This window comes from Hemitrygon akajei, chromosome 4 (genome assembly GCF_048418815.1).
Source record: "Hemitrygon akajei chromosome 4, sHemAka1.3, whole genome shotgun sequence".
Lineage (NCBI taxonomy): Eukaryota > Metazoa > Chordata > Chondrichthyes > Myliobatiformes > Dasyatidae > Hemitrygon > Hemitrygon akajei.
The window spans coordinates 57,087,266-57,111,982 of record NC_133127.1 but is presented as its reverse complement, the minus strand read 5'-3'; the positions used below and the strand labels follow the sequence as shown (position 1 = coordinate 57,111,982).

Genomic DNA, 24,717 nt, shown 5'->3' with positions numbered 1-24,717 from the left:
CATGGAACTCTGGGTTCTCCAGTTTCCTCCCGCAGTCCAAAGATGTATCAGGTAGGTTAACTAGTCATTGTAAATTGTCTCGTGATTAGGTTAGGGTTAATCATGTTTGTCATGGGTTGTTGGGCCAGCATGGCTCAAAGGACTGACCACACTGTTTTGCTAAATAATTATAAAAAACAATTGTGTTTTTGCTTTGCAATTATTAAGCAGGTTGTTTTGTTCTATATCATTTGGAGTCTGCTACTGCTCAGGATTATTTCTCAATATGTAAAGTTATGAGTGCATGGACTCGAGTTCATAGTGCTTTGAAATATGTTCCAGATTTTGTAGTTTCTATCGAGAGGTATTCTGACACCAATTAGGGCATTATTGTTTGCTTCCAAAACAATCTCAGGCTCCATAATTCCCTTTCCAGATATGAACTTTATAACATTGTAAGTGTGCTATCATCAAACCTCAGTGGCATGGTCAAGAAATGAGCCTCTCTCAATAAGTCAGGGTTATTAATTAAAAACAGTACAAATAAATTAAAACTCTGTTAAACTAAATTTTACTTTTGAGTCTTTATTAGGTGTAAAGTAATTCCACAATGAAACAAAATCAGTTACTCTGGTGTACATGAAATTAGAGAACAATGCAACCACTTTAAGCAAAAAAAAATTAGAAAAAGGCTAACAACTGAGAAATGGGAAACTCAGGTTTCAGTACTATGGTGCATACTATTCCACAATGAGTTCTATGTTGTCTTTTCAAACTGCTTGTAGTAGATGACAAATAAAACACTCTTCCCTACTTTTCCTCAATAAATCACTCAGTTGAAAACCTGACCATAAGAAACTTGAAATCACATTTCTCAAACTATCCAAATTGAATGCTGCTTTTAATTTTTATTAATTATATAAGTATGGAAACTACTTCAGGTGACCTGTGTAAACATTTTATTATTCCCTAATCCACTTCTTCAGCCTTTTGTCTTTCCAAAGTTGACTTAGCATCTTAATACTCTTTACGACAAGTTTATGCATCACCTGACATTGTCCTTATATGTCTATATAAGCAGCTCAAAAAAAAGAAATCAATAACTTAAGCATATATGATTTACAGAAGGCTTTCAATTCTGTCCTTGTTAACATCCATGGCCATTCAAAAATTCTATAACCCTTTTTAAATATAATGGTTATGAATTTCTGAAAGCTGCAGCATTTGTTTTTGCTCATTTACATACTGTGTTGCTATTGAAATAACCCACAACCAAAAAAAAAATTCACAGAAAGGCCCTGTTAAATGGCATTGTAAAGCTTGAAATGTTAATAGTTAAAACTATTTCACTGAGCAACAGCAGCCATCTCTGACAAACTTACGTGCAAACTATTATTTTGCTTTTAATTTTACAACTGGCTCATGTACAAAAAAAAATGTTGCAGCTCAAAAATTATGGATGCTGAATTTATCTCTAAGATAAATTCAATTTAATCCTTCCACTTTCTTATTATAATTTTAATTATCACCATGATAAGTTCTGTGGTTACTCTGTTCCTAATAGAACTTCAAGTTTAGGAGAACTTAACTTGAATTTTAGATCTCCATTGTAACCAGCGATTATTGTCATGGGATTCAGGTAGCCAATCACTAAGTTGAAAAACTCTTGGCTGGCTGTGTACCTGGTGACCAGAATATTGTTCCCTTGGCTTTTTTTTTTATAAATCTTGCAAACTCGTAGCACAAGGGTGTGGCAGATATTCAACAAATGTCAAACTGATGTTTATGACACCAGTGTTTTAAAAAAAAGGAAAAAAAATCTCAAAGTCACATGAAGAAACAATCATTACTGCAGTCACACATGTTAATGAGATTCTCATGTTTTAAGTCTACACTTGGTTCTTGCAGTCAGCACGAGTAAAATGTCAGAATGGTTCCTCACACCATTCCAAAACACAAAATGAATTCTGCTAAGATCTATAAAAATCACAGCCACAACATGGAGTAACTGTAATTTGCTCAGGATTTCTCACACTACTAGAGCATACAGATTTACCAATCTTCTGTTTAATAGTGATGCCTAAAGTCAGTGTAAGAATCTCTTGCATTAACCCAATCCCTCACACTGAAACCTTTCCCACAACCTCAAAATCCTGGACATTCACAGTTAGCATTTCACAAGCCATACTCACTAAATTTATCTCAATTTTATGAAAACATATTTAGAATCATTCAGAAAAAATGTTATTTATACTTATTCTGATTCTAAAGCACAACCTTGTCGTTCCTACTTTGAACTGAGATAACAGGTTTCAATTAGATGATTTAAGTCTATTCATCCATGCTGTTGTCCTGCATTCAGAAAGGCACTGATCTAGTTATGTGAAGTTTAGTTGATGTACTTATCTCCCAATTCTTTTATAACAAAGCATTATAACTGTGCCATATGCCAAGAGCCTCTGAATAGCAGAAGTTGTAGTTGACAGAGTAGTCCTAATGAGAACAGTAGTTCTACAATAGTAATGGAAGCGGTTGTAATTAATCAGCAAAATAAGCATTGATGCTAGTAAGATAGACACATGCACAATCATTCTTTGACAAACACAACCTATACTAGTTGAAAAAGCCAAGGTTTCGATAAACTATTATTGTTAATTAGTTTTCCTGTCATGGGATTGCAGTCAATGCCTAACAGTGAAACCTACAAGAAGAGAAAGATAAAACCTATCTAAAGGAGTTAAATGAAAAGAAAACTGAAGTTTTTTTTCCCCCAAAGAGCAATAAGTTCTCAGCAAGAGAGTTGTGAACTTATTAAAAGTGGAGTTGCCTCTGCTGAGCAGAATTAAAGATGTGTGCGAGAAAAAAGCTCTTCATCTGGAGGGTCATCCCAGTCACTTCCGCCTTCTGAAGCAGTTTCATCTGAACTCGAACAGTCGCTGGAAAAAAGCTTTCTGCGGATGACAGCTGGCCTCCCTCTAGTGTCATGTTCTACTCTGCAATTCACATCACAGGCTGCTGTATTCTGCTGAGAGAGAAATGTGTTACAAGCTTTAAATATCACTACATTTACACATGTAATAATTTTGTTCTTTTAATAAATAAATTGGAAGTCAAAATAGGCTTTTGTCTCCAAAATTAGATTTTAAAATAAAGGATGATCATTTTATGCCAGGAATTTGATTGGTATGGTTACATTCACGCTAACACATTTCAATATTTGCTATTTGCATAAAGTCAGATTTTACTGAATTAAACTGACTCACAAAGTATAAAATATGAATCTAGTGACTCATTAAAACAAGGCTGATCTGGGCCAAATGTCTTGGGCAATTCTTTGACTACTGTTTATAATACTATTATACCGGTAGTTATTTAAGAAAGAATGTAAATGAATAACTTCCAAGGCAGAAGTTTTCTACACTAATGCCTAGAATGGATGAGCTTTCTTATAAGAAGTAGCTGGACAGGCTAGACTTGTCTCCATTGGAAATTTGAAAAGTAAAAATTGATTGGGCTTTTGACAGGGTGGACATGAAAAAGATGTTTCCTCACGTGGCAGAATCTACAACTTGAGAGCTACTTTTTAAAATAGTGGCTTGTCTAGTTACGATAGAAATTAGGTTTTTCTTCTCCCCAAGGACTCTAAGTGTTTGAAACCTTTTCTCAAAGGACTTTGAAAGGAATCTTTGAATATTTTTGGCAGTGGTAGATAAATTATTGATGAGTAAGTGGATAAAAGATTATTAAGCAGACAGGAATGTGTTAGAGGTAACAATCAGATCAACTGTGATCTTAAAAATGAAAGAGCAAGTTTGAGAGACTGGGTAGCCTGCTGCTGTTCTTAATTTAAGTATGTATAAATTCTTATACTTTGGAATAATTCAGGAGTGATAAGTTCCATTTGGGATTGATGGGATGTAATTTATTTCAGACCAAAAACAATGCACTAACCTGCCATACAGGCCATTCAGCTCATCTTTTAATAAATGCGATAAATAATATCTCAATTTTTTTTTAAAGTGATAAGATTAGATTGAACTGAATTGAACAGCTGGCTGTGGCCCACTTAAATTAGCTTTTATTAACATTCTAAAATGGGATTAGTTTGCATTGTGAAGTAAATGCTAAAGTAAACAATGTACTACCTTAACATTGTTTCATTTAGCAATAATTCTGGGGCAACACGTAATTTAGAACTTTATCTGAAAACAGTGAAAACGTAGATACAAGAGCTTCCTGTGGATTTTTTGTACAGATTTTTAAATTTTACAGACTTAAAATAGTGAAAGTAAGCATCTTGTGTTCACAAGCGAGTTAAAAATCATAGTTAAACAGCACATTTTGTAAACAACAAATCAATAAATACAGGCAAGTATTGATATGGGCCTCATAAAATGTTGTGCATTTTTTAGCAGATGAGAGACAGGATCAGGTACATTAAGAAACAGAATTTCAGCATTACACAACCATTCACATGAATTATAATCAGATTTTATCTGCCTAAAATTTTAGTTACACATTAGGTTTTGCAATTCTCCCCCAAGTTAACTCAGTCTGATACTGTACATTCAGTTCTCATATAAAAACAACTTAAAGAATACATTGTAATGATTGCTAAATGATAAAGGATTTCTGTTTCAGTGTAATACTGAAACTCCATCTTGGAAATGGATTTTTAATACCTGATTAACTTACCAGATCTAATGGGAGGAGACAATCTCCATTTTGTGAATGTCCTCTTAAAACTGGACAATGATTTCCATCTTTTCCCCTTGCATCAGTGTAGCATTCTTAAGAAAGAGTTGAGTGAAAATAATTTATAGATTTTTATTATAATACAAAATATAACTTTAAAAAACTACATCATATATTTTCACTTACAACTATTCAATAAATCAATAAATGGAGAGGTTTTTAAGCAAAAATCTTTTAATTGGTGTAACCATTGTTTTGTCTGAAACAATGCTTACTGTGATGCAACTGTAACTCTACACATCAATTATCAGAGAGTACAATCTGTCTTGCTAAATACAATATTGCATTTCAATTTCTGCAGTGGGTACAGAAATTGCTCTTGCTCACCTACTACAGTACAGAAATCATTGCTTGGCCCTTTATCAACTATGTAAGGAGACCAAGATCATGAAATAAGTGCAGCTCAGTGAAGCCATTCTGCACAGCTGGTTCTTACTTCAATACAAATCTATTATTTTCCCATCATATCATCCAAATGATTCTTTAAAGATTCTATAGTCCTATTGCATGCATTGGGCCCAAATCTCTCTAGACCAGTGGTCCCCAAAGTGGGCAATTTTATCACCCTCCAGAGGCAGTGGGTGTTTCTAAGGGCGGGGGGGGGGGGGGGTAAAGATAAAGCAAACAGCGGGGGGCACTTGGTGGCATGGGATTACAGGCTTAATTTTAAAAATGAACTTATTTTATATGCATTTGATTCTCAGTGCCACACAATCACCTCAGCTTTTGCTAACCCACCATTCTCTTAGACTTTGCTCAAAGTGTGTTGTAGTTGTTGAAAAGCAATGTGATGTTTCTTTATTTGCAGTATCATGAGAAATCTGGACTGAAGAAAGAGAGTTATTAATGGGCCTGGTTTATGCATTATTGCCATCCATTACTGTTGTACAATGTTAACTGGTACGATTCCCAAACTCTAATCATTTAGTGACGCAATTCCTGTGAATTAGGGTATGGCATTCAAGCCCTCCAATCCTGAATAAAATAACATTCCTCCAAGAGCATCTAACCAGAATTGCATGCAATATTCCATGTGTGGCCTCACCAATATCTTGTACGTGGTGTCCCAACTCTTGTACCCAATGTCCCATCTAATGATGCCCAACTCCATTTACCTTCTTCACTGCTTTGTCTACCCGTGTTGCCATTTTCAGGGAATCATATATCCTATCTGTTCTAAAATACTCAAAGATTCAAAGAACATTTATTATCAATGTTTACAGAATACAACTCTGAGATTTGTCTTCCCACAGATAGCCACAAAACCAAGAAACACATGAAACCTATTCAAAGAAAACATCAAACAGCCACTGCATAAAAAGACTGCAAATCGCGCAAATGGCAGAAAACAAGCAAGAACACAGAAAAATATAAAACATCAAACTACAGTCCTTAAAACAGTCTAGGAATGTTCAGTTTAGTTCAGTTCAGTTTAATTTTGCTTTGAGGTGTTTGTTGACTGCAGGCCGTAGAGCCAGTCTGCCCTGATCAAAATTGCACAAAATAGCAATTTTAAAAAACGGACTAAGCAGAAACCAGTAACACAGAACATGAACTGCGAGGTCATTCTACCAAGAGTCCGTCAGCAGTAAGCAAGAGGGAGAGAGATGGTCAAAAGCAAGCACTCGCCTTCCACTCTCTTCCTCAATGATTTCAGTTTAGCTTGACATTTTAAATCGATGAGATCAGTAAGAAATCTGGGATTTAGTCTCTGTGGTACAGGCCTCCAATCTGAACATCAAACCTCCACGACCTGCCTCTAACTCATTCCTCCAAACTAATTTTATGAGTGTGTTGCTCAAGATTTCCAGCATCTGCAGAACTTCTTATGTTTATAATTTTGTATCTAATTGGTCAGCACACCATGGATCCCATGTGATCTCACCCTCTGGGCCAGTCTATCATGTAAGATCTTGTCAAAGACCTTGCTAATGTTCATGCAGACATCTACTTACTCTGACCTTGTCAGTCCCCTTGGTCAACTTTTTGAAAAGCTCAGCTGAATCCTTGAGACACTATCTCCCATGTAAAAAGCTATATGCACTATCCATGTTAAGTCTTTGTCTTTCCAAATGCAGATACAGTAGATCCTGTTTCTCAGAAACCCCTCTAGAAACTTTCCCATGAGTGATGTACAGTCACCAGCCTGTAATTCCCTGGATGGTCCTTGCAGTCCTTTTTCCTTTACCAAGTCTTAGTATACATTTAGTTAGGTCCAGAGATCACCTCAAGAATGCCAACACAACATCATATGTAACATTGATATGTAACAGGCCTTCCCTAATTTCCATGATCTTCTTCACAGTAGAAGCAAAAGTATTAATTTAAGAGCTATTTATTAAGACCATTAAAGGGACCCATTTACTCTCTCTAGTTATCATTTTGCTGTTAATATGATTAAAGAATCTCACAGAATTCTCCTTTAACTTACCTGCCAACAGAATCTTATATCCTCGTTTACCCCTTCTGATTTCCTTCTAAATGGACTCTTAGCTATTTTTAAAGTATTACTTAGAAATTGAGTTTAATTATTGACTTGCCTGCACACTCGAGCCCAGTAAACGGCTGTGGGTACAGTGTATCTCGCCACCATTCTGGTTCTTCCTTGTAGTCACTCTTCTCTTCTTGGGTCAACTCTGTGAAGGGAACCTGACATAACAACATAAATAAATTTGCAAACCAATTTGAAAGGCCATAATTTTATGCCTACATTGGTGACTTGGAACAGATTTTACTGACATTTTGATTACTGTTTACAAATCATTGCTTGAACACAATGCTAAATATCTTGAGAGGTCACTATTTGCCACGGAAATGATGTGGAGAAAAAAATTAAAATTTACAAATTCACTCTGAAGATTAATTTTGCTCAACAGTTATAATCAAAGTATTGCATAACAACATTTAACTTGCATCTACAGAGTCTTGAAAAAGTATTCAGCCCCCAAGCTTTTGTCCACATAAATGAGTATTACAACCAGGGATTTTGATCAACTTAACAGAGAATTTTTATTTGTTAATCAAATGCGCTTTTTTTCCCACAGAACCCAAAATCAGGGAAGATTTGAAAACTAAAAATTCAAAAACTGAGTTATCAACAGATCAAAAGTATTCATCCCTTTTGCTCAGTACTTCAATAAACAACTTTTCACAGCTATTACAGCCAGTAGTCTTTTTTCTGTTAAGTCTCTATTAGTTTTGCACAATGTGATGGAACAAGAATTGCCCATTCCTCCTGGCAAAATTGCTCAAGCTGTGCCAGGTCATTTGGTAGCAGAGGATGGCAATCTTGAGGTCTTGTGGTCAGGACTCTGATAGGACCACTCGGGGATATAAATTTTCTTCATTTGAAGCCATTCTATGTTTGCTTTGGCAGTGTGCTTTGGGTCATTGTCCTGTTGAAGATGAACTTCACCCCATTTTCAGCTTTCTGGCAGAGGCTAGCAGGTTTTTATTCAGGATCTCTGTATTTAGCATCATTCTCTTTCCATCAATTCTGACCAAATTTCCAGTTCCTACTACTGAAAAGCATCTCTGTAACATGATGCTACCTCCACCATACTTTAAAGTAGGGATGACTGATGCACAGTGTTAGATTTACACCACATATACCACTAAGCGTTGAGACCAAAATGTTCCACTTTAGTCTCATTCAACCACAAGACTTTCTTCCACACAGGAACATAGAAAACCTACAGCACAATACAGGCCCTTCAGCCCACCAAGTTGTACTGAACATATATATATATATATATATGTGTGTGTGTGTGTGTGTATATATATATATATATATATATGTGTGTGTGTGTGTGTGTGTGTGTATATATATATATATATATGTGTGTGTGTGTGTATATATATATATATATGTGTGTGTGTGTGTGTGTGTATATGTATATATATATATGTATATATATATATATATATATGTATATATATATATATATATATATATATATATATATATATATATATATATATATATGTGTGTGTGTGTGTGTGTGTGTGTGTGTGTGTGTGTATATGTATATATATATATATATAGATAGACACACACATAAATACACACACCCAACATCTCATCAGCAACTTAATCCTTTGTCCTCTTGTGGCAACCATTTCAGCCCTGGGAAAAAGCCTCTATCCACAGGATCAATGCCTCTCATCATTTTATACACCTCTATCAGGTCACCTCTCATCCTCCATCGCTCCAAGGAGAAAAGGCCAAGTTCACTCAACCTATTCTCATAAGGCATGCTCCCCAATCCAGGCAACATCTTTGTAAATCTCATCTGCACTCTTTCTATGGCTTCCACATCCTTCCTGTAGTGAGGCAACCAGAACTGAGCACAGTACTCCAAATGGGGTCTGACCAGGGTCCTATATAGCTGCAACATTACCTCTCGGCTCCTAAATTCAGTTCCATGATTGATGAAGGTCAATACACCATACGCCTTCTTAACCACACATTCAACCTGCGTAGCTGCTTTGAGCGTCCTATGGACTCAGACCCCAAGATCCTTCTGATCCTCCACAATGCCAAGAGTCTTACCATTAACACTATATTCTGCCATCATATTTGACCAATCAAAATGAACCATTTCACACTTATCTGGGTTGAACTCCATCTGCCACTTCTTAGCCCAGTCTTGCATCCTATCAATGTCCCGCTGTAACCTCTGACAGCCCTCCACACTATCCACAACACCCCCAACCTTTGTGTCACCAGCAAACTTACTAACCTATCCCTCCACTTCCTCATCCAGGCCATTTATAAAAATCACGAAGAGTAAGGGTCCCAGAACAGATTCTTGAGGCACTCCACTGGTGACCAACCTCCATGCAGAATATGACCCGTCTACAACCACTCTTTGCCTTCTGTGGGCAAGCCAGCTGGATCCACAAAGCAATGTCCCCTTGGATCTTTGCAGGATCTTCTAAGTGATGCTTTGTAAAGTCTTTATGGGCAAGGTTATGCTTTTTTTAAGCCAGGGCTTCTTCTTTGCCACTCTTTCATAAAAAATCCTTTTTGTGCAAGGCCTTAGAGATTTGTGGAGCCATGAACTTCATCTCTAGTTGAGCCACTGACTTCTGCAGATCACCAAAAGAGACTGTTAGTGTCACAGTAGCCTCTCTTACAAGTGCCATTATTCTCTGGTGACTAATTTTAGAGAGCAGCCTGACTTAGGCAGTGTGGCATGGTTTCACAATGGACTACACTGAGCTCTGAGGCATGTTCAGTGCCTTTGAGATAGTCTCATACCCTTCCGCAGATTTGTGCTTCTCTATCAACATTTCCCTGACTTGTCTTGAATACCTTATTGTCTTCATTTTGGTTCAGCTTGTTGAAAATATACCATACTGCTCGAAATTACAGAGTGAATGAGTGAAGCCTCCATTGGTCATGGTCAATCATGGATGTTGCATTCTAGATGTCTAGACATGCCATCCTGGGCAGTACAAAGTGGAGAGCAATCTCTCCCTCTCCATGCATCTAATGAACCCAAAGGAATGGCAGTGACCAATACAGTCTGGCACCAGCAGTGTCGCAGGAGATGCAAGTCAGCGTTGAACTCAACGTAGGACTGCCTTAAGGACTCCAGCTCTGGATTTTTCCCTTGGGGTTTACTCCCGAAGCCTTCCCCTTGAGTGGATAGAGCCGTAAAGCAGCAAAGGATTGAGATTAGTGTATTCCTTCTCCTAGATGAGCTGCTAACCATGGCTGATGCAGCCCCATTTGGTTTTAAGGCACCAATAACCCACCTTTTCTTCTTCTCCTGTCAGTAGAAACGGTTCTGCCGGGCTTAGTTGCTAAGCCACACATGAAGGCCAACATGGACTTGGTTGTCAGAGACTATCTGAGGCATATGCCATTAGGAGCATTTAATAGGGGAGCATTTACAGTAGTCTTACAAATTCATTGAAAACAGGTGATCCTCCAATTTTCTACATCAACAAACTGGGTGAGTTGGTAAGGTAATACTGTATAATGAACCTGAGGTAAGTTAGTGTAGTAATTACAAAGGGGATGAATAGTTTTTCAGCCTCACAATTTTGGTTTTTAATTTTTAGTAAATTGTTGACAGGTTTTGGAATTTTTATTTTGCTTTGTTATGATGCACACTGTTTTGGAGATTAGCTCAAAGAATTCTACTTCAAATAATTTTAAATTTAGAATATGAGACAGTAAAATATGAAACTAGTTGTAGGGCCTGAATACTTTTTCAAGGGCATATACTTATGCCACTTATCACTTGTACTTAAATAAAAACTATAGTTCATTCTACAGCACTTAGATCCTTGTTATAAGATGCAAGTTAAGGAAACTAACTTGTTGATAGCAATTTGTAACAAAGTGGTTTAAATAAGGCTACATCGCATTTTAAGATGAACATTAGCCTTCAATTACTTGATTTCACAGTTGTGATGTACTATACACGTTTCTTACAGACAAGGCAGCAGTAACTAAATGGCATTTTAGTCTGAAATTTCTGATGAAAGATCATCAACGTGAAGCATTAAAGCCACTTCATTTTTGATTAATTGTGCCAGTCTGCTTAATATTTTCAGCAATGATTACTAAATAACCCAGAAAAAGCAGTAGACATTGCTACAATATTTACCTTGTGGATTTGGTCACTGTGAAACTAATACATGTTCTACAATTCATTCTATAGATTTCTGCATATTATAGCAAAACTATCTTCCATTTGCATAGGACTTTAACTCCAGTTCCAAGGCATTATTACAGAGGAAATAACAAAAAAAATTATCAATACTAAGCCACAAAGGCATGATGACTAAAATCCTGATCAAAATAGCATTTAAGAGGAGGATACAAAGATAAAGAGATTGAAGGTCCAGAGGACAGGCATAGTCATTAATAGTGGAGGAACTGAATTTGAGGATGATCAAGTTGTCAGAAATAAGGAAACCCCTAATTTTAGAGGGACAAAGGGCACAATTACAGACAAGGGAAATGCCTTGAGGAATCTGAAAAACAAGGTTGACAATTGTGGAATTCAGGTGTTTCTGAACATTAAGTTCACAAAGATCAGCAAGCACTGGACCAATAGGAAGGATGTGGAGACTATGGAAAGGGTACACAAGAGGTTTACCCTGATGCTCCCTGGATGAGAGGGAATAAGCTAAAAGGTTGGACAAACGTGAGTTGTTCTCCCGAGAGTGTCAGAGGCTAAGGGGAGACATGATAGAGGATTTTTAAAATTATGAGGGGCACAGATAGGGTAGACAGTCAGAATATTTTCCCCAGGTTAGAAATATCGAACACTGGAAGACATGCTTTTAAATTGGAGGAGGGGGGGGGGAATACAGGTACAGGTACTGGAATGGTCATCAGGGTAGTAGTGGAGGCTTTGAGAAAGACATGAATATGAAGGGAATGGAGAGATATGAATGATAGCCAGAGGATTTCTGGTATAAATAGGCATCAAAACCAGCAAAATATTGTGGGGAAAAATGGCCTGTTCAGTGCTATACTGTTCTATGTTCTATAAACAGACCTCAGTACAAGTTAGGACAAGAACACAATTTCAATGACCTCAGGTACCGTAGATTCCGGACTACAGAGCGCACCTGATTAAAAGCCGCTGGCTCTAATTTTAGAAATAAAATCAATTTTTTACTTGTACAGGCCGCACCGGATTTTAGGCCGCACCGGATTTTCGGCCGCAGGTGTCCCACGTTGTAATATGAGATATTTACACGTGAGGATTTTTTAACTTTTAATTAAATCCATATGGTAACATAAACAAATACATATTGCAAATGCTTTTTTTCGAACCGTGCCTGTAACGCGGCTACTTTTAAATATACGTTGCGTATACTTCTTTACTGAACAACATTCCAATATCTCCTAACGACTGGTAAAAAATATATATACTGCAGCCTACCAGGAAAAGTTATTGATCGCCTTTAACTTAAAAGCAGCGTTTTCGCTCCGCCGCTCGCCCCCCTCCTTCCCGTTTATCGCAAACCGGTATCCCACAAGACGCGGCGAAACCGGGTGTGACGTCATAGCATCCCGCGATGTAGTACAGAAAACAAATATAGTTAAAACAGTTCTAACTTTAACTAACAAATGAATTACTAAGCGAAAATATTATAAACTAAATAACTGCCATAAAGGCAGCACAATGCTTTTCTTCGAGTGTTTTCCATGTTGATGAGGGTGAGTACAAATGACTGATTTACAATAATTTAATTGTGAAAGTGCGCTTGATTTATCGTACAATTTCATTGGACCTCTGTGAACTACTCATCAATTTTATTGGTCTACTGTTACGAGGCAAAATGTTTTTGGCGGCATGAAAAAAAAACATGTATTAGCCGCTCTGTATTAAAGGCCGCAGAGTTCAAAGCTGTTCAAAATGTGGGAAAAAAGTAGCGGCTTAAAATCCGGAATCTACGGTACTTTAATTCGGTTTTCACCATTTTCAAAAATAGCTGTAAACAGGAATTCTAAAGGAGAAAGGAAAAGTTATATTAAGGAAATTTTGGAGCCCTTGGAGTCCTCATGGACTACATTGCTAGGACTTACAGTGCCTTGTAAAAAAGTATTCAGCTCCCAACCCTTTTGTTTACATAACCGAGTGTTACAACCAAATATTTTGATCAATTACAACTATCAGATACGAGCACAGAATTAGGCCATTTGACCCATCGTCTGCTTCACCATTTCACCATGGCTGATTCATTTCCCTCTCGGCCCTTCTCTCTGTAACATTTCATGTCCTGACTAATCAAGAATCCATGAATCTCTGCCTTAAATATACCCAATGTCCACAGCTGCCTGTGGCAATGAATTCCAGATTCACCATTTGTGAATCACATGCTCCCTTTTTTTTAACAGTAGAGCCCAAAAACCAGAAAATTGTAAAGCATGAAAAACTAAAAATTCAAAAACTGAAATCTCAGCAATTCAAAAGTATTCATCCATCCCTTTGCTCAGTAATTGGTTGAACCACCTCTCACATTAATTACAGCCAGTAGTCTTTTTGGATGTCTCTATTTGCTTTGCATAACATGATGAAGCAAGAATTGCCCATTGTCCTTGCAAGTTGTGACAGGTTAGTTGGGAAGAGGCGTGGACAGCAATCTTGAGGTCTTGCCAGTGATGTTTGATTGAGTTAAGGTCAGGAAACTGGGCGATTCAAGGATATCAATTTTCTTTATTTGGAGTCACTCCATGGTTGCTTTGGGTCATTGCCCTGCTGAAAGATGAACTTCCTCCCAAGCTTTGTGGGTGAGGCTAGCAGGTTTTTATCCAGCATCTCTCTGTATTTAGCAGTATCCATCCTCCCATCAATCCTGATCAGATTTTCAGACCCTGCTGTTGAAAAGCATCCCAATAGCATGATGCTATCTCCACTGTACGTTATAGTAGGGATGGTTGATACACAGTACTAGGTTTATGTCACATGTACTGCTTAGAGTTGAAGCCAAAAAGCTCCACTTTAAGTTTCATCCGAACTCAAGGCCTTCATCCACATCTTTGCAGTCTTTATGGGCAAGAATATGCTATTTTTTAAAGCCAGGGCTTCTTCCTTATGACCCTTCCATAAATACCCTTTTTGTGCAAGGCCTTAGAAATTATGGAGCCATGGATTTCATCTCCAGTTGCAGCCACTGACATTTGCAGCTCACTCAAAGTGAATGTTGGTGTCACAGTCACCTCCCTTACAAGTGCCATTCTTCTCTGTCAACAAAGTTTAGAGGGATCCAGGCTGTGGTTTCATATTTTTTTCCACTTGCTCCCTATGGTCTTGTACCCTTCCACAGATTTATGCTTCTCTATTATCACTTCCCTGATGTCTTGAAAGCTCTTTTGTCTTCATTTTGATTTGGTTTGTTTAAAATTTACCATACTATTGGACATTATAGAGAAGGGGGTATTTACAGTATTCCAATGAATTCAATTAAAGCAGGTGATCCTTCATTTTTATATCAACAAATTGGGTGAGTTGGTAATGTAACACAGGTTAAAGTTGAAAATATATATTATCAAAGTATGTATAAATTACACGACCTTCAATTTCTTTTGCTTAACAGACAGCCACAAAAGAAACATGAAAGAATCCAATTGGAAAAAAAAGACCAATGAGCAGAAAGAGAGAAAAACAATCAAATCAAATAATGCAAACAATAAGCAAGCATCAGCTCTCAAAATGAAAGCCAGGAGTAGCTGGAGTGGGCCCATAATCTCTCTCAGCCTATCAGGGGCAAATCGCTGTGAAGCTTGCAGACACTAAGCCTACAGCAGCCAGGGCACGACACAGCCTCAGCATTAAGGAAAGCGGTGTAAAATGTTGTTGACCAGAGAATCGAAGGGGCACAAATAAGTAAGAATACTGTTAAGCACAATTGTGAAAAAAGTGCATGGCCTGCCAGTCCTCATTGTCATACCACAGTGTGTAAGAGTTAATTCATCATGTTACAGTTGTACAGAACACTGGTTCTGCTGCATTGGAGAACTATATGCAATTCTAGCTACCACACTACAGGAAAACTGTGATTAAGCTGGAAAGGCTGCAGAAAATGTTTACAAGGATGGTGCCTGGAATGGAGAATTGCAGTTAGGAGTGATTGGATAGGCTGGTTCTATTCTCCCTGAAGCATAGGAGGCTGATAAGTGACAAAAGGAATGAATAGGGTGAATAGCCACATGGTCTAGTCTTAAACTAGACAGCATAACAGTGCCTCTTTCACCTCAGACAGATGAAGAAGTTTGGTGTGGGCCCCCAAGTGCTAAGAACTTTCTATAGGAGCACAATTGAGAGTATCCTGACTGGCTGCATCACAGCCTGGTATGGGAAACGTACTTTCCTCAATCGGAGGACTCTGCAGAGAGTGGTGCGGACAGCCCAATATTCAGGACATTTACAAAGACAGGTGTGTAAAAAGGGCCCAAAGGATCACTGGGGACCCAAGTCACTCCAAACACAAACTGTTCCAGCTGCTACCATCCGGGAAAAGGTACCGCAGCATAAAAGCCAGGACTAACAGGCTCCGGGACAGCTCCTTCCACCAGGCCATCAGACTGCTTAACTCATACTGACACAACTATATTTCTATGTTATATTGACTATTCTATCATACACACTATTTATTGTAAATTACTATAAATTGCACATTGTACATTGAGATAGAGACGTAACGTCAAGATTTTTACTCATGTATATAAAGGAAGTAAGTAATAAAGTCAATTCAATTCAATAAATTGAAAGGAAGGAAGTTTAAAGACTAGTTGGTACCTGGAATGAGTTGCCAGAGGTGGTAGTAGTAGAGGCAGCAACAATAACATTTCAGATGAGCAAGGCACAGAGGGACATGAAATGAATTCTGATGTAGATTACTGATAGGCACAATGGTTGACATAGACACAGTGTGCCAATGGGCCTACTTCTAAACGCACCAACTCTCTCTATAAATTTGGGATCTTAGTGTCCAAGTGCATGATTTACAAATGGCTAGATGCAGATATAGCATGCAATTAGGAAAGCAAATCAAATGTTATTATTTATTACAAGAACATTGAACAGAAAAGTAGGCAGAGACTGCAGATGCTGGAAGTCCCTAGACACACAAAAAGCTACAGAAACTCAGCTCGTCAGGCAGCATCTATGGAGGGAAACAGACACTAGATGTTTTGGGATAAGACCCTTCATCAGCACTGGAAATTAACAGGAGAGATAGCCAGTCTTAAAAAGGTGCAGGCCACGAGGGGTGGAGCAAATGCTGGTGGGTGATAGGTGGATTATTGCGAGGGGGTGATTCGTAGGCAAGGAAGGGAGGAGAGTGGGAATGATGTAAGAAACTAGGGGCTGAAGATGTAATATGATAGGAGAGGGCAGTGGACCATGGAATCAAGGAAAACAGGTAAGCAGGAGAACCAGTGGGAGGATCATGCAGGTGATGGCAAATGGAGAGGTTTGAAGAGGTGAAATGAATAGTGTGATTGGGGTCAGTGGGATCAGGAAACAAAAGAGACAGAGGGGAGTGGTTACCAGAAGTTAAAGAAATTGTTGCTCTTTCTGTCAAGTTAGAGCCTCCTAAGGTGCTGGAACTGGATGAACTCTGGACCATTTGGGAGGATTAAGGGGTGATAGATCAGATATATAGAGAGGTAGTTACACTCAAAGTGCAAGACACAGGAAACTGGACATCAGTCAGGAAGGGGAAAGGGATTAAGGAGCCAGTGCAGATGACCCCTGTGGCAATCCCATCAACAACAGGTATATCACTTTGGATACTGTGGGGGGGGTTCACCTAAACGACGAAAGTCACAGTGGTTGGGTATCTGCCACTGAGTCTGTTTCTGTGACTCAAGGGAGGCGGGGGGGGGGGGTGGGGGGAGAAGAGGCATGCTTCAGTGATAGGGGATTCTTCAGTTAGGAAAATGGACAGGAGGTTCTGTCGGCAAGAACGAGATTCCTGGGTGGTATGTTTCCTCCCGAGTGCCAAGGTCCTGAACATCTCGGATCGAGTCCTCAGCATTCTTAAGAGGAATTGCCGTTACCAATAACATGGGTAGGACGAGTAACGAGGTTCTGTACAGGGAATTCAGGGAGTTAGGTGCTAAGTTAAAGGGCAGGATCTCCAGGTTTATGATCTCAGGATTGCTATCCATGCCATTTGCCAGTGAGGCTAGAGCTAGGAAGATTATACTGTTTAATATGTGGCTAAGAAGTTGGTGTGGGAGGAAGGGCATAAGATTTTTGGATCATTGGGCCCTCTTCCAGGGAAGGTGGGATCTGTACAGAAGGGAGGGTTGACACCTGAACTAGAGGGGGACTAATATCCGAGCAGGAAGTTTTGTTGATGTTGCATGCTGGGGTTTAAACTAGAATTGCAGGGGAATGAGAACCGGAGTGCCAGAACATTTAGTGGAAAGGTTGTGGAGGCAGATGTTGGTAAGGCCTCAGACAAAGTTAGGAATCAAAAGGTTGAGCATGGTGCAATTAGTGGTCTGAGCTGTGTATATTTCAATCCAAGTACTATCGTAGGAAAGGCGGATGAGCTCAGGGCATAAATCAACACCTGGAATTACAGAATGACGTTGTAGCCATTAGTGAGACTTGGCTGCAGGAGGAGCAGGCCTAACAGGTCTGTATTCCGGGGTTCTGTTGTTTTAGGCGTGACAGAGCAGGAGGGATTAAAGGAGAAAGGGTGACATTACTAGTCAGGAAATATGTCATGGCAGTGCTCCGTCAGAACAGACTGGAGAACTCGACTAGTGAGGCATTATGGGTGGAACAGAGAAATAAGAAAGGTATGACCACGTTAATGGGACTAGATAACAGACCAGACTGGAACAAACTTGTAGAGACCACAGACTGTTGCAAGAAACATGAAGGTATAGTAGTAGGTGATTTTAGCTTTTCACATATTGACTGGGAATCACATACTATAAAAGGACTAGATTGGACAGTGTTTATCAAGTGTGTTCAGTACATAGAAGCCCCAACAGAGCGTGCAATACCAGATCTGCTATTAGGGAATGAGACGGGACAGGTGACAGAAGTTTATGCAGGGGAGCACATTTTCTTTTTGCATCCAGTGACCACAATGCCATTAGTTTCAAAGTAAATATGCAAAAAGATAGGTCCACTCCACAGGTTGGGGTTCTAAATTGGAGAAAGGCCAATTTTGATGATATCAGAAATAATCTGGCAAGTTTGGATTGGGACAGGCCGTTTCCTGGCAAAGGTGTACTCAGAAAGTGGGAGGCCTTCAAAAATAAAATTAAGAGTACAAAGTTTGTACTCTCAAAATTTGTGCCTGTCAGAATAAAAAGTAAAGATAACAAATGTAGAGAACCTCAGTTTTCAAGAGATATTGAGGCCCTGGCAAAGAGAAAATAGAGGTGCAGAGTAGGCAAAGGCAAGTAAGAACAAATGACATGCTTATGGAGTACAATACACGCAAGAGAAAACTTAAGAAATCAGGAAGTTACCAGGAAAGTGGATGCCATCTACATGGACTTTAGTAAGGCATTTGATAAGGCCCTGCGTAGGAGGAGGGTCAAGAAGGTTTAGTCGCTTGACATTCAGGATGAGGTAGTAAATTGGATTAGACATTGGCTTTGTGGGAGAAGCCAAAGAGTAGTAGTAGAGGGTTGCCTCTCTGACCAGAGGCCTGTGAATAGCGGTGTGCCAAAGGGATTGGTGCTGTGTCCTTTCCTGCTTGTCATCTATATCAATGATCTGGATAATAATGTGGTTAACTGGATATGCAAATTTGCAGATGACACCAAGATTGGGGGTGTAGTGGACAGTAAGGAAGTCTATCATGGCCTGCAGAGGGATCTGCATAAGCTGGAAAAATGGGCTGAAAAATGGCAGATGGAATTTAATGCAGAGAAGTGCAAGGTTTTGCACTTTGGTAGGACTTACACAGTAAAGTGGGGCACTGAGGAGTGCGACTGAACAAAGGGATCTGGGAATACAGGTAGATAGGGTCGTAGAGAAAGCTTTTGGCACATTGGCCTTCTTAAATCAATGTACTGAGTACAAAAAAATGGGATGTTATATTGAAGTTGCGTAAGATGTTGGTGATGCCAACATTTGGAGTATCATGTGCAGTTTTGGTCACCTACCTACAGGAAAGATGTACACAAGGCTGAAAAGAGTACAGAAAAAATTTACAAGGATGTTGCCTGATCTGGAGGACCTGAATTATAAGAAAAGATTGAATAGATTAGGACTGGGTTCTTTAGAACGTAGCAGACTGACAGGAGATTTGATAGAGGAATACAAGATTAAGAGGGATATAGGTTGGATAAATGCAAGCAGGCTTTTTCCACTGAGGTTGGGACTACAACCAGAAGTCATGGGTTTAGGGTGAAAAGTGAAAGGTGAGAAGTTTAAGAGGAATATGAGGGGATACTTCTTCATTCAGCAGGACATGAGAGTGTGGAATGAGCTGCCACCACAAGTGGTGCATGTGAGCTCAATCTCAACATTTAAGAGAAGTTTGGGTAGGTACATGGATAGTAGGGATATGAAGGGCTATAGTTCCAGTGCAAGTCAATGGAAGTAGGAAATTTAAATGATTTTGACTTGGACTAGATGGGCCAAAGGGCCTGTTTTTGTGCTGTACTTCTTTATGACTCGAAGGCAAGATATGATATACTGTTTCTATACTCTGCATCTATTCTCAAATTAACAGTGGAGGAGGCTGTAGACAGGCATGCAAATGTGAAAATGAGAAGTGGAATAAAGTTAAAAGTAGGAATGCACTGGAACAATTTCAATAAAAGTTTACAAGACAGATACCTGGAATAGGCCAGATTAGCTTATGATGAAAGATAGGCAGGCTAGGGTTATACCCACTGGAAGGAACAGTGTGAGGAAATGATTAAAACTTGCAAGATATAGGAGGGCCTTGACATAATGGATGTAGTGAATTATGTTACATTTTGTGGGAAACGTAACAGGTCACTGTTCAAAAATAAGTGGCTATTCATTTAAGATAAAGATGAGGTGAAACCTTTTCCTTACTGGAACACAAGTATTTGGAATTTTCTTCCTAAAAGCACAGTGGGGGTCCAGTCTAAGTATTTTGCGGCAGGGTTATATTAGATGTTTAAAAAAGTTAATGGGTAAAGGTAAGAATGTAGAGTTAAGGTTAGGATCAGATCATTAATAATCTAACTGAATGGCAGAGTATGCTCAAAGGGCCGAGTAAGCTTACAGACTAGCCTGATGCACATCTGAAGGGCTAAATCCAGGAAACCAAGGGTGTGGTTTGAGTTTCAAAAGCCAATGAACGTCCTTGTGCAAACTTCATCCAGGGAAAGAAAAAGTTATTTGAAATGCAAAGCAATTACAGAACAGGCAGAGCACCAGTTTATGTGAGATCCAACTAAACAGGTCAACCAATAGGGCTATAACACTAATTCAAGAGATCTTAAACTTTGGAAATAAAAATTGGAAGAGTGAGTTAATCAAGGTTTAATGAGGCATGTAAAAAAAAGTAAATTGATGTTTAAGAGATGGAGAAGAAAGAAAAATTTTAAAAAGATGATACACATGAAGAGTGTGGAAGGGCATGTGGAGCATTACATCAAGCATACAGGCAGTCCCCAGGTTACGAACGAGTTCTGTTCCTGAGTCTGTCTTTAAGTCGAATTTGTACGTAAGTTGGTACAAGTACATCCGGTATTATTTAGCATCAGTCAAACGTTTGTCTTAGTATAATGTATATATTTTACCTTTCTATGCACATAAAACACTTAAGAAATGTATGTATTCCAATAATTAAACCACTGCATTGCTTAGTAATAATTGTAGTTTTCATCGGGGCAGGGCCTTCACATGCTCCATTATTCTAACTTTATCCTTTACAATTGTTCCGCTCATTGACCGACTGTGGCCTAACGCTTTTCCAATGACCGATGATGTTTCACCTCTTTCCAAACGCTTTATTATTTCCACTTTATTTTCAATTGTGATCGCTTCTTGTCAACAAAACAGAAACACTGCAGGTAGCGGGTTTCAAGCTCCGCTGGGTCCTGAGAACCACCACACTGAATTCCCCAGGTTCCAAAGTCCACCGCACTGAGACAGGTTAAATGGGACAGTGGAGGCTGTGCTGGGTTTGGGTATTTGATCCTCCACAATATTCTGTGTGGGAATTTAAACTGGAGGTGGCAGTGTTTATTTTACAAGATCGAGTTGCGAGCTCGACATCAACCCAGCACAGATGGAGAGCACGCTCGGGAGCGGTCTGTCGCTGGATCAAACTCAGGAACCTCTGTTCTCGAGCCTGCCGCTGATCTCACTGCGCCACCAGCCGACTGGAAGGGGGGGGGGGGGTCAGGGTTAATATTGCTAAGAAAAATTTAAGCCAAATACAAAGTTACACGCTCAACATAGTGTCAACGGCAACAACTTAAAATGGCAGATAACGTCGCGATCCAACTTAAAATGACGGATGGCATCGCGATCTGACTTAAAATGACAGACGGCATTCTCCTTCCTCAGTTCGTAAGTACGAGTTGTTCGTAAGTCGGACATTCCTGACTTGGGGACTACCTCTACTTAAAAATAAGTTGACTGACTGGAGAAAGTGCAACAGACTTGTTTAAACATGTATTCAACAGCAAAAGCAATATGCAACAGACAAAACTGAACCCAAGGATCTGATCGAAGTTCTATCCTACCACATTTAGTTGTGGATGGTGGACGATTAAATGGCTTATGAAAAACTAAATCCAAGAACACCCTTAAACAGGATGTGAATGCTAAAGAAGGGACTAAGCATTTTTTTGGCTGCCCAAAATACCAAGTGGATAATCCAGCTCAACTTTTTTTTTTATGAGATTCCCAAATCTCAAAAGCCAATCTACAATTAATTTGATTCATGGCACTGGATATTGCAAAGGCGTTGAGATCAGATAATACTCTGGCTATTGCACTGAAAGTTCAGTCTAACGGAAGCTGCTCCTGTAGCTAAGATATTCCAATAATATCACAATACTGACATATACCCAGCAAAGTGAAGCAGAGCCCACGTTTACATTGTTCATAGTCAGTTGAATAAATCCAATTTGATTAACTACCACTCACTGAGTTTACTCTTAATTATCAGCAACGTACTGGAAATAGTTGTTAATAATACAAGTGGCACTTACTCTTCAATAATTTTCCCACTGTGGGTTCTACAAACATCACTCAGCTTCAAACCTCAATACAAATTGGGACCGTAGAGCTAAATACAACTGGTGAGGTGAGTGATTGATTTTGCTGCAATACACCATTTTACTGAGTGTGTCATGAAGGAGGTCTATTCTACAATGTTCCACGCAACAAGATCTAGTACAGTAAACATTCAGGCATTGCCAATAATAGGCATGTGTCATTGAATCCACAACAGTGTAAGGCAGTGATCATTCTGATCAGTCCAATCATCCACCTCTGATATTAAATAACAACACCCAAAAGCCCAGTAGTATCAACATTGATCAGAAACTTAATGGGACCAGTCACATAAATATTATGTCAAGAGCAGGTCAGAGCCTGGGTATCATGTGGCGAGTGAGCCACTTACAGCTACCCTAAAGCCTTTTACCTTCTGCAATGCACAAGACTGGAAAATTCTCCACATCCTTGGCTAAATGCAACACCGATGTTCAAGAGTCTTGAAATAATTTAGAACAAGTCAACCCATTTAATTGGAAATGTATAATCACTGAACTGCGATTCCTTTAGTCAATGACACACCAATAGCTGCAAATTATGTACCATCACTAAAATGCATGCCATTTACATATTTAGGGTATTCCGACAACACCTCCCAAACAGTGGCCTTTATCATTCAGATCGATAAGAGCAGTGGGCAATTTGGAATACTTTTATCTGCAGAAACCCCTGCAAATCATCCACTATCCTAAACTAGAATTTTAGTGCTATTATTTCATCCTTGCTGAATCTAAATCCTGGAACATCTTGATCATCAAAAATCTATGTGGTGGCTCTCCAGCACTTTCTCAAGAGCAATTAAGGTTCAACAAGTCCAACCCAACAAACCACTAATAATATAATAATAATAATCTGTGATAATCCATCAACAGTCACAGTTACCTAACTTCTTGATTATTGAAAAGGAATGTTTACTTCTGATCCAAGTTGCACTAAGTACAGAATATGTGATTTTGGGTATATTCATCAACAGTCGTGATAAAACAATTGGAATCAAAAATCTCAGATCTCTAGGATTTCAAGTTCATGAGCCATTTAGTATTTCCTGGAAGCAATGTGCTTCGGATGGATAAAAAAAAATACAAAACACAAAATGCCAGAAGCACTCAATAATTCAGGCAGTGCCTATGGGAAGAAAAAATGAATCAATGTTTCTGGTCAATGATTCTTCATCAGGGCTGGTCATTAGACTTATATTCAGTAGAGCAGGGGTGGTGAACCTTTTTGGGAGTGTGCTGACATTGGCAATAATCTTCTAAAATTTTTGAGTAGAGATTTTCATTGATTAATAAATTAGTAACAATAATTATGCACTTTAAGGAAAAATAACGAGCCATGTTGCTTATTTGTGTGTATTCATTGTTTTACTATTAATAAAAGTGTAACAGAGACAGATTGAAATAAATGAAGCATTTTAAAAACCCTGTTCAAAATTATTAATATTAATCTTTTAAAATATTTGTAAAATAACATTATTTCTGAATAGTATTCTTATTGTACCTCATATACAGCATAAGAACTTACTCAGCTTACATAACTTACTCAATGTCAACAAGACCATGAAGCTGATTATCGACACCCAGTGTTTTGCACACTGGTTGTCCATCCTGTTGGGTCCTGTCTTACATTGATTCTGCTATGGTTATTGGATTTATTAAGTATGCCCACAAGAAAATGAATCTCAGGTTTGTATATGGTGACAAATATGTACTTTTCAGTAATGAATTTATTGAACTTGGAAGAAACATAAATGTGAAATTACAAACGGTTGTATAAACTTTGGTGTATATTCATAAAAGAGCAACCAACGGAAAATAAAAAAATTACTCTCAGTGATCTGAGTTTTGTTACTACATTAATGATGACAATTGCTTGTATTTGGCTGTTTTGAGAGCTATGCAGCAAGCACTAGTTTTATCTGTATGTCTACTCTAATAATTAAGCTTGACCAAGTTCATCATTGAAAACAGTGACTCACATAAGCTTATAATGCATATATCATGAAAATACTGTTAATATTGCCTTAGCAATATTTTTCAGACAGTTAAAAGTTTCAGGAATGGAATTCCAGTTTTAGAACCTCATTTTCCTGATTTTTCATCTTTGATCCAGCACTTCACTGATTTTTAAAAAAATAGTTTCTTGTTCATCTCTTAACTCAATAAATGTTTGTCTCAAATTGAGCTACTTTGTAAATCAATCAATTGCATTTCAATATTATTCAAATCAATCCATTGTAACATTTCCAAATTCAATTTGT

General features: G+C 38.5%; 1 protein-coding gene across 4 annotated transcripts in view; it reads right to left on the bottom strand.

Annotated features, from left to right (window-relative positions):
- Positions 1–544: 544 nt before the first annotated feature.
- kiaa0232 (KIAA0232 ortholog) overlaps positions 545–24,717 on the bottom strand; it is a 128,571-nt gene continuing 104,398 nt past the window's right edge. For 3 of the 4 annotated variants that reach the window (XM_073042668.1, XM_073042670.1, XM_073042669.1), the window contains exons 7-9: positions 7,275–7,383; positions 4,675–4,769; positions 545–3,004 (exon numbers count right to left, since the gene is read on the bottom strand). In XM_073042668.1, coding sequence (XP_072898769.1) covers positions 2,822–3,004; positions 4,675–4,769; positions 7,275–7,383 — 387 coding nt within the window. In that variant the 3' untranslated portion in view covers positions 545–2,821. The remainder of the gene's footprint in view (positions 3,005–4,674; positions 4,770–7,274; positions 7,384–24,717) is intronic. The other variant, XM_073042671.1, reaches the window with a different exon arrangement.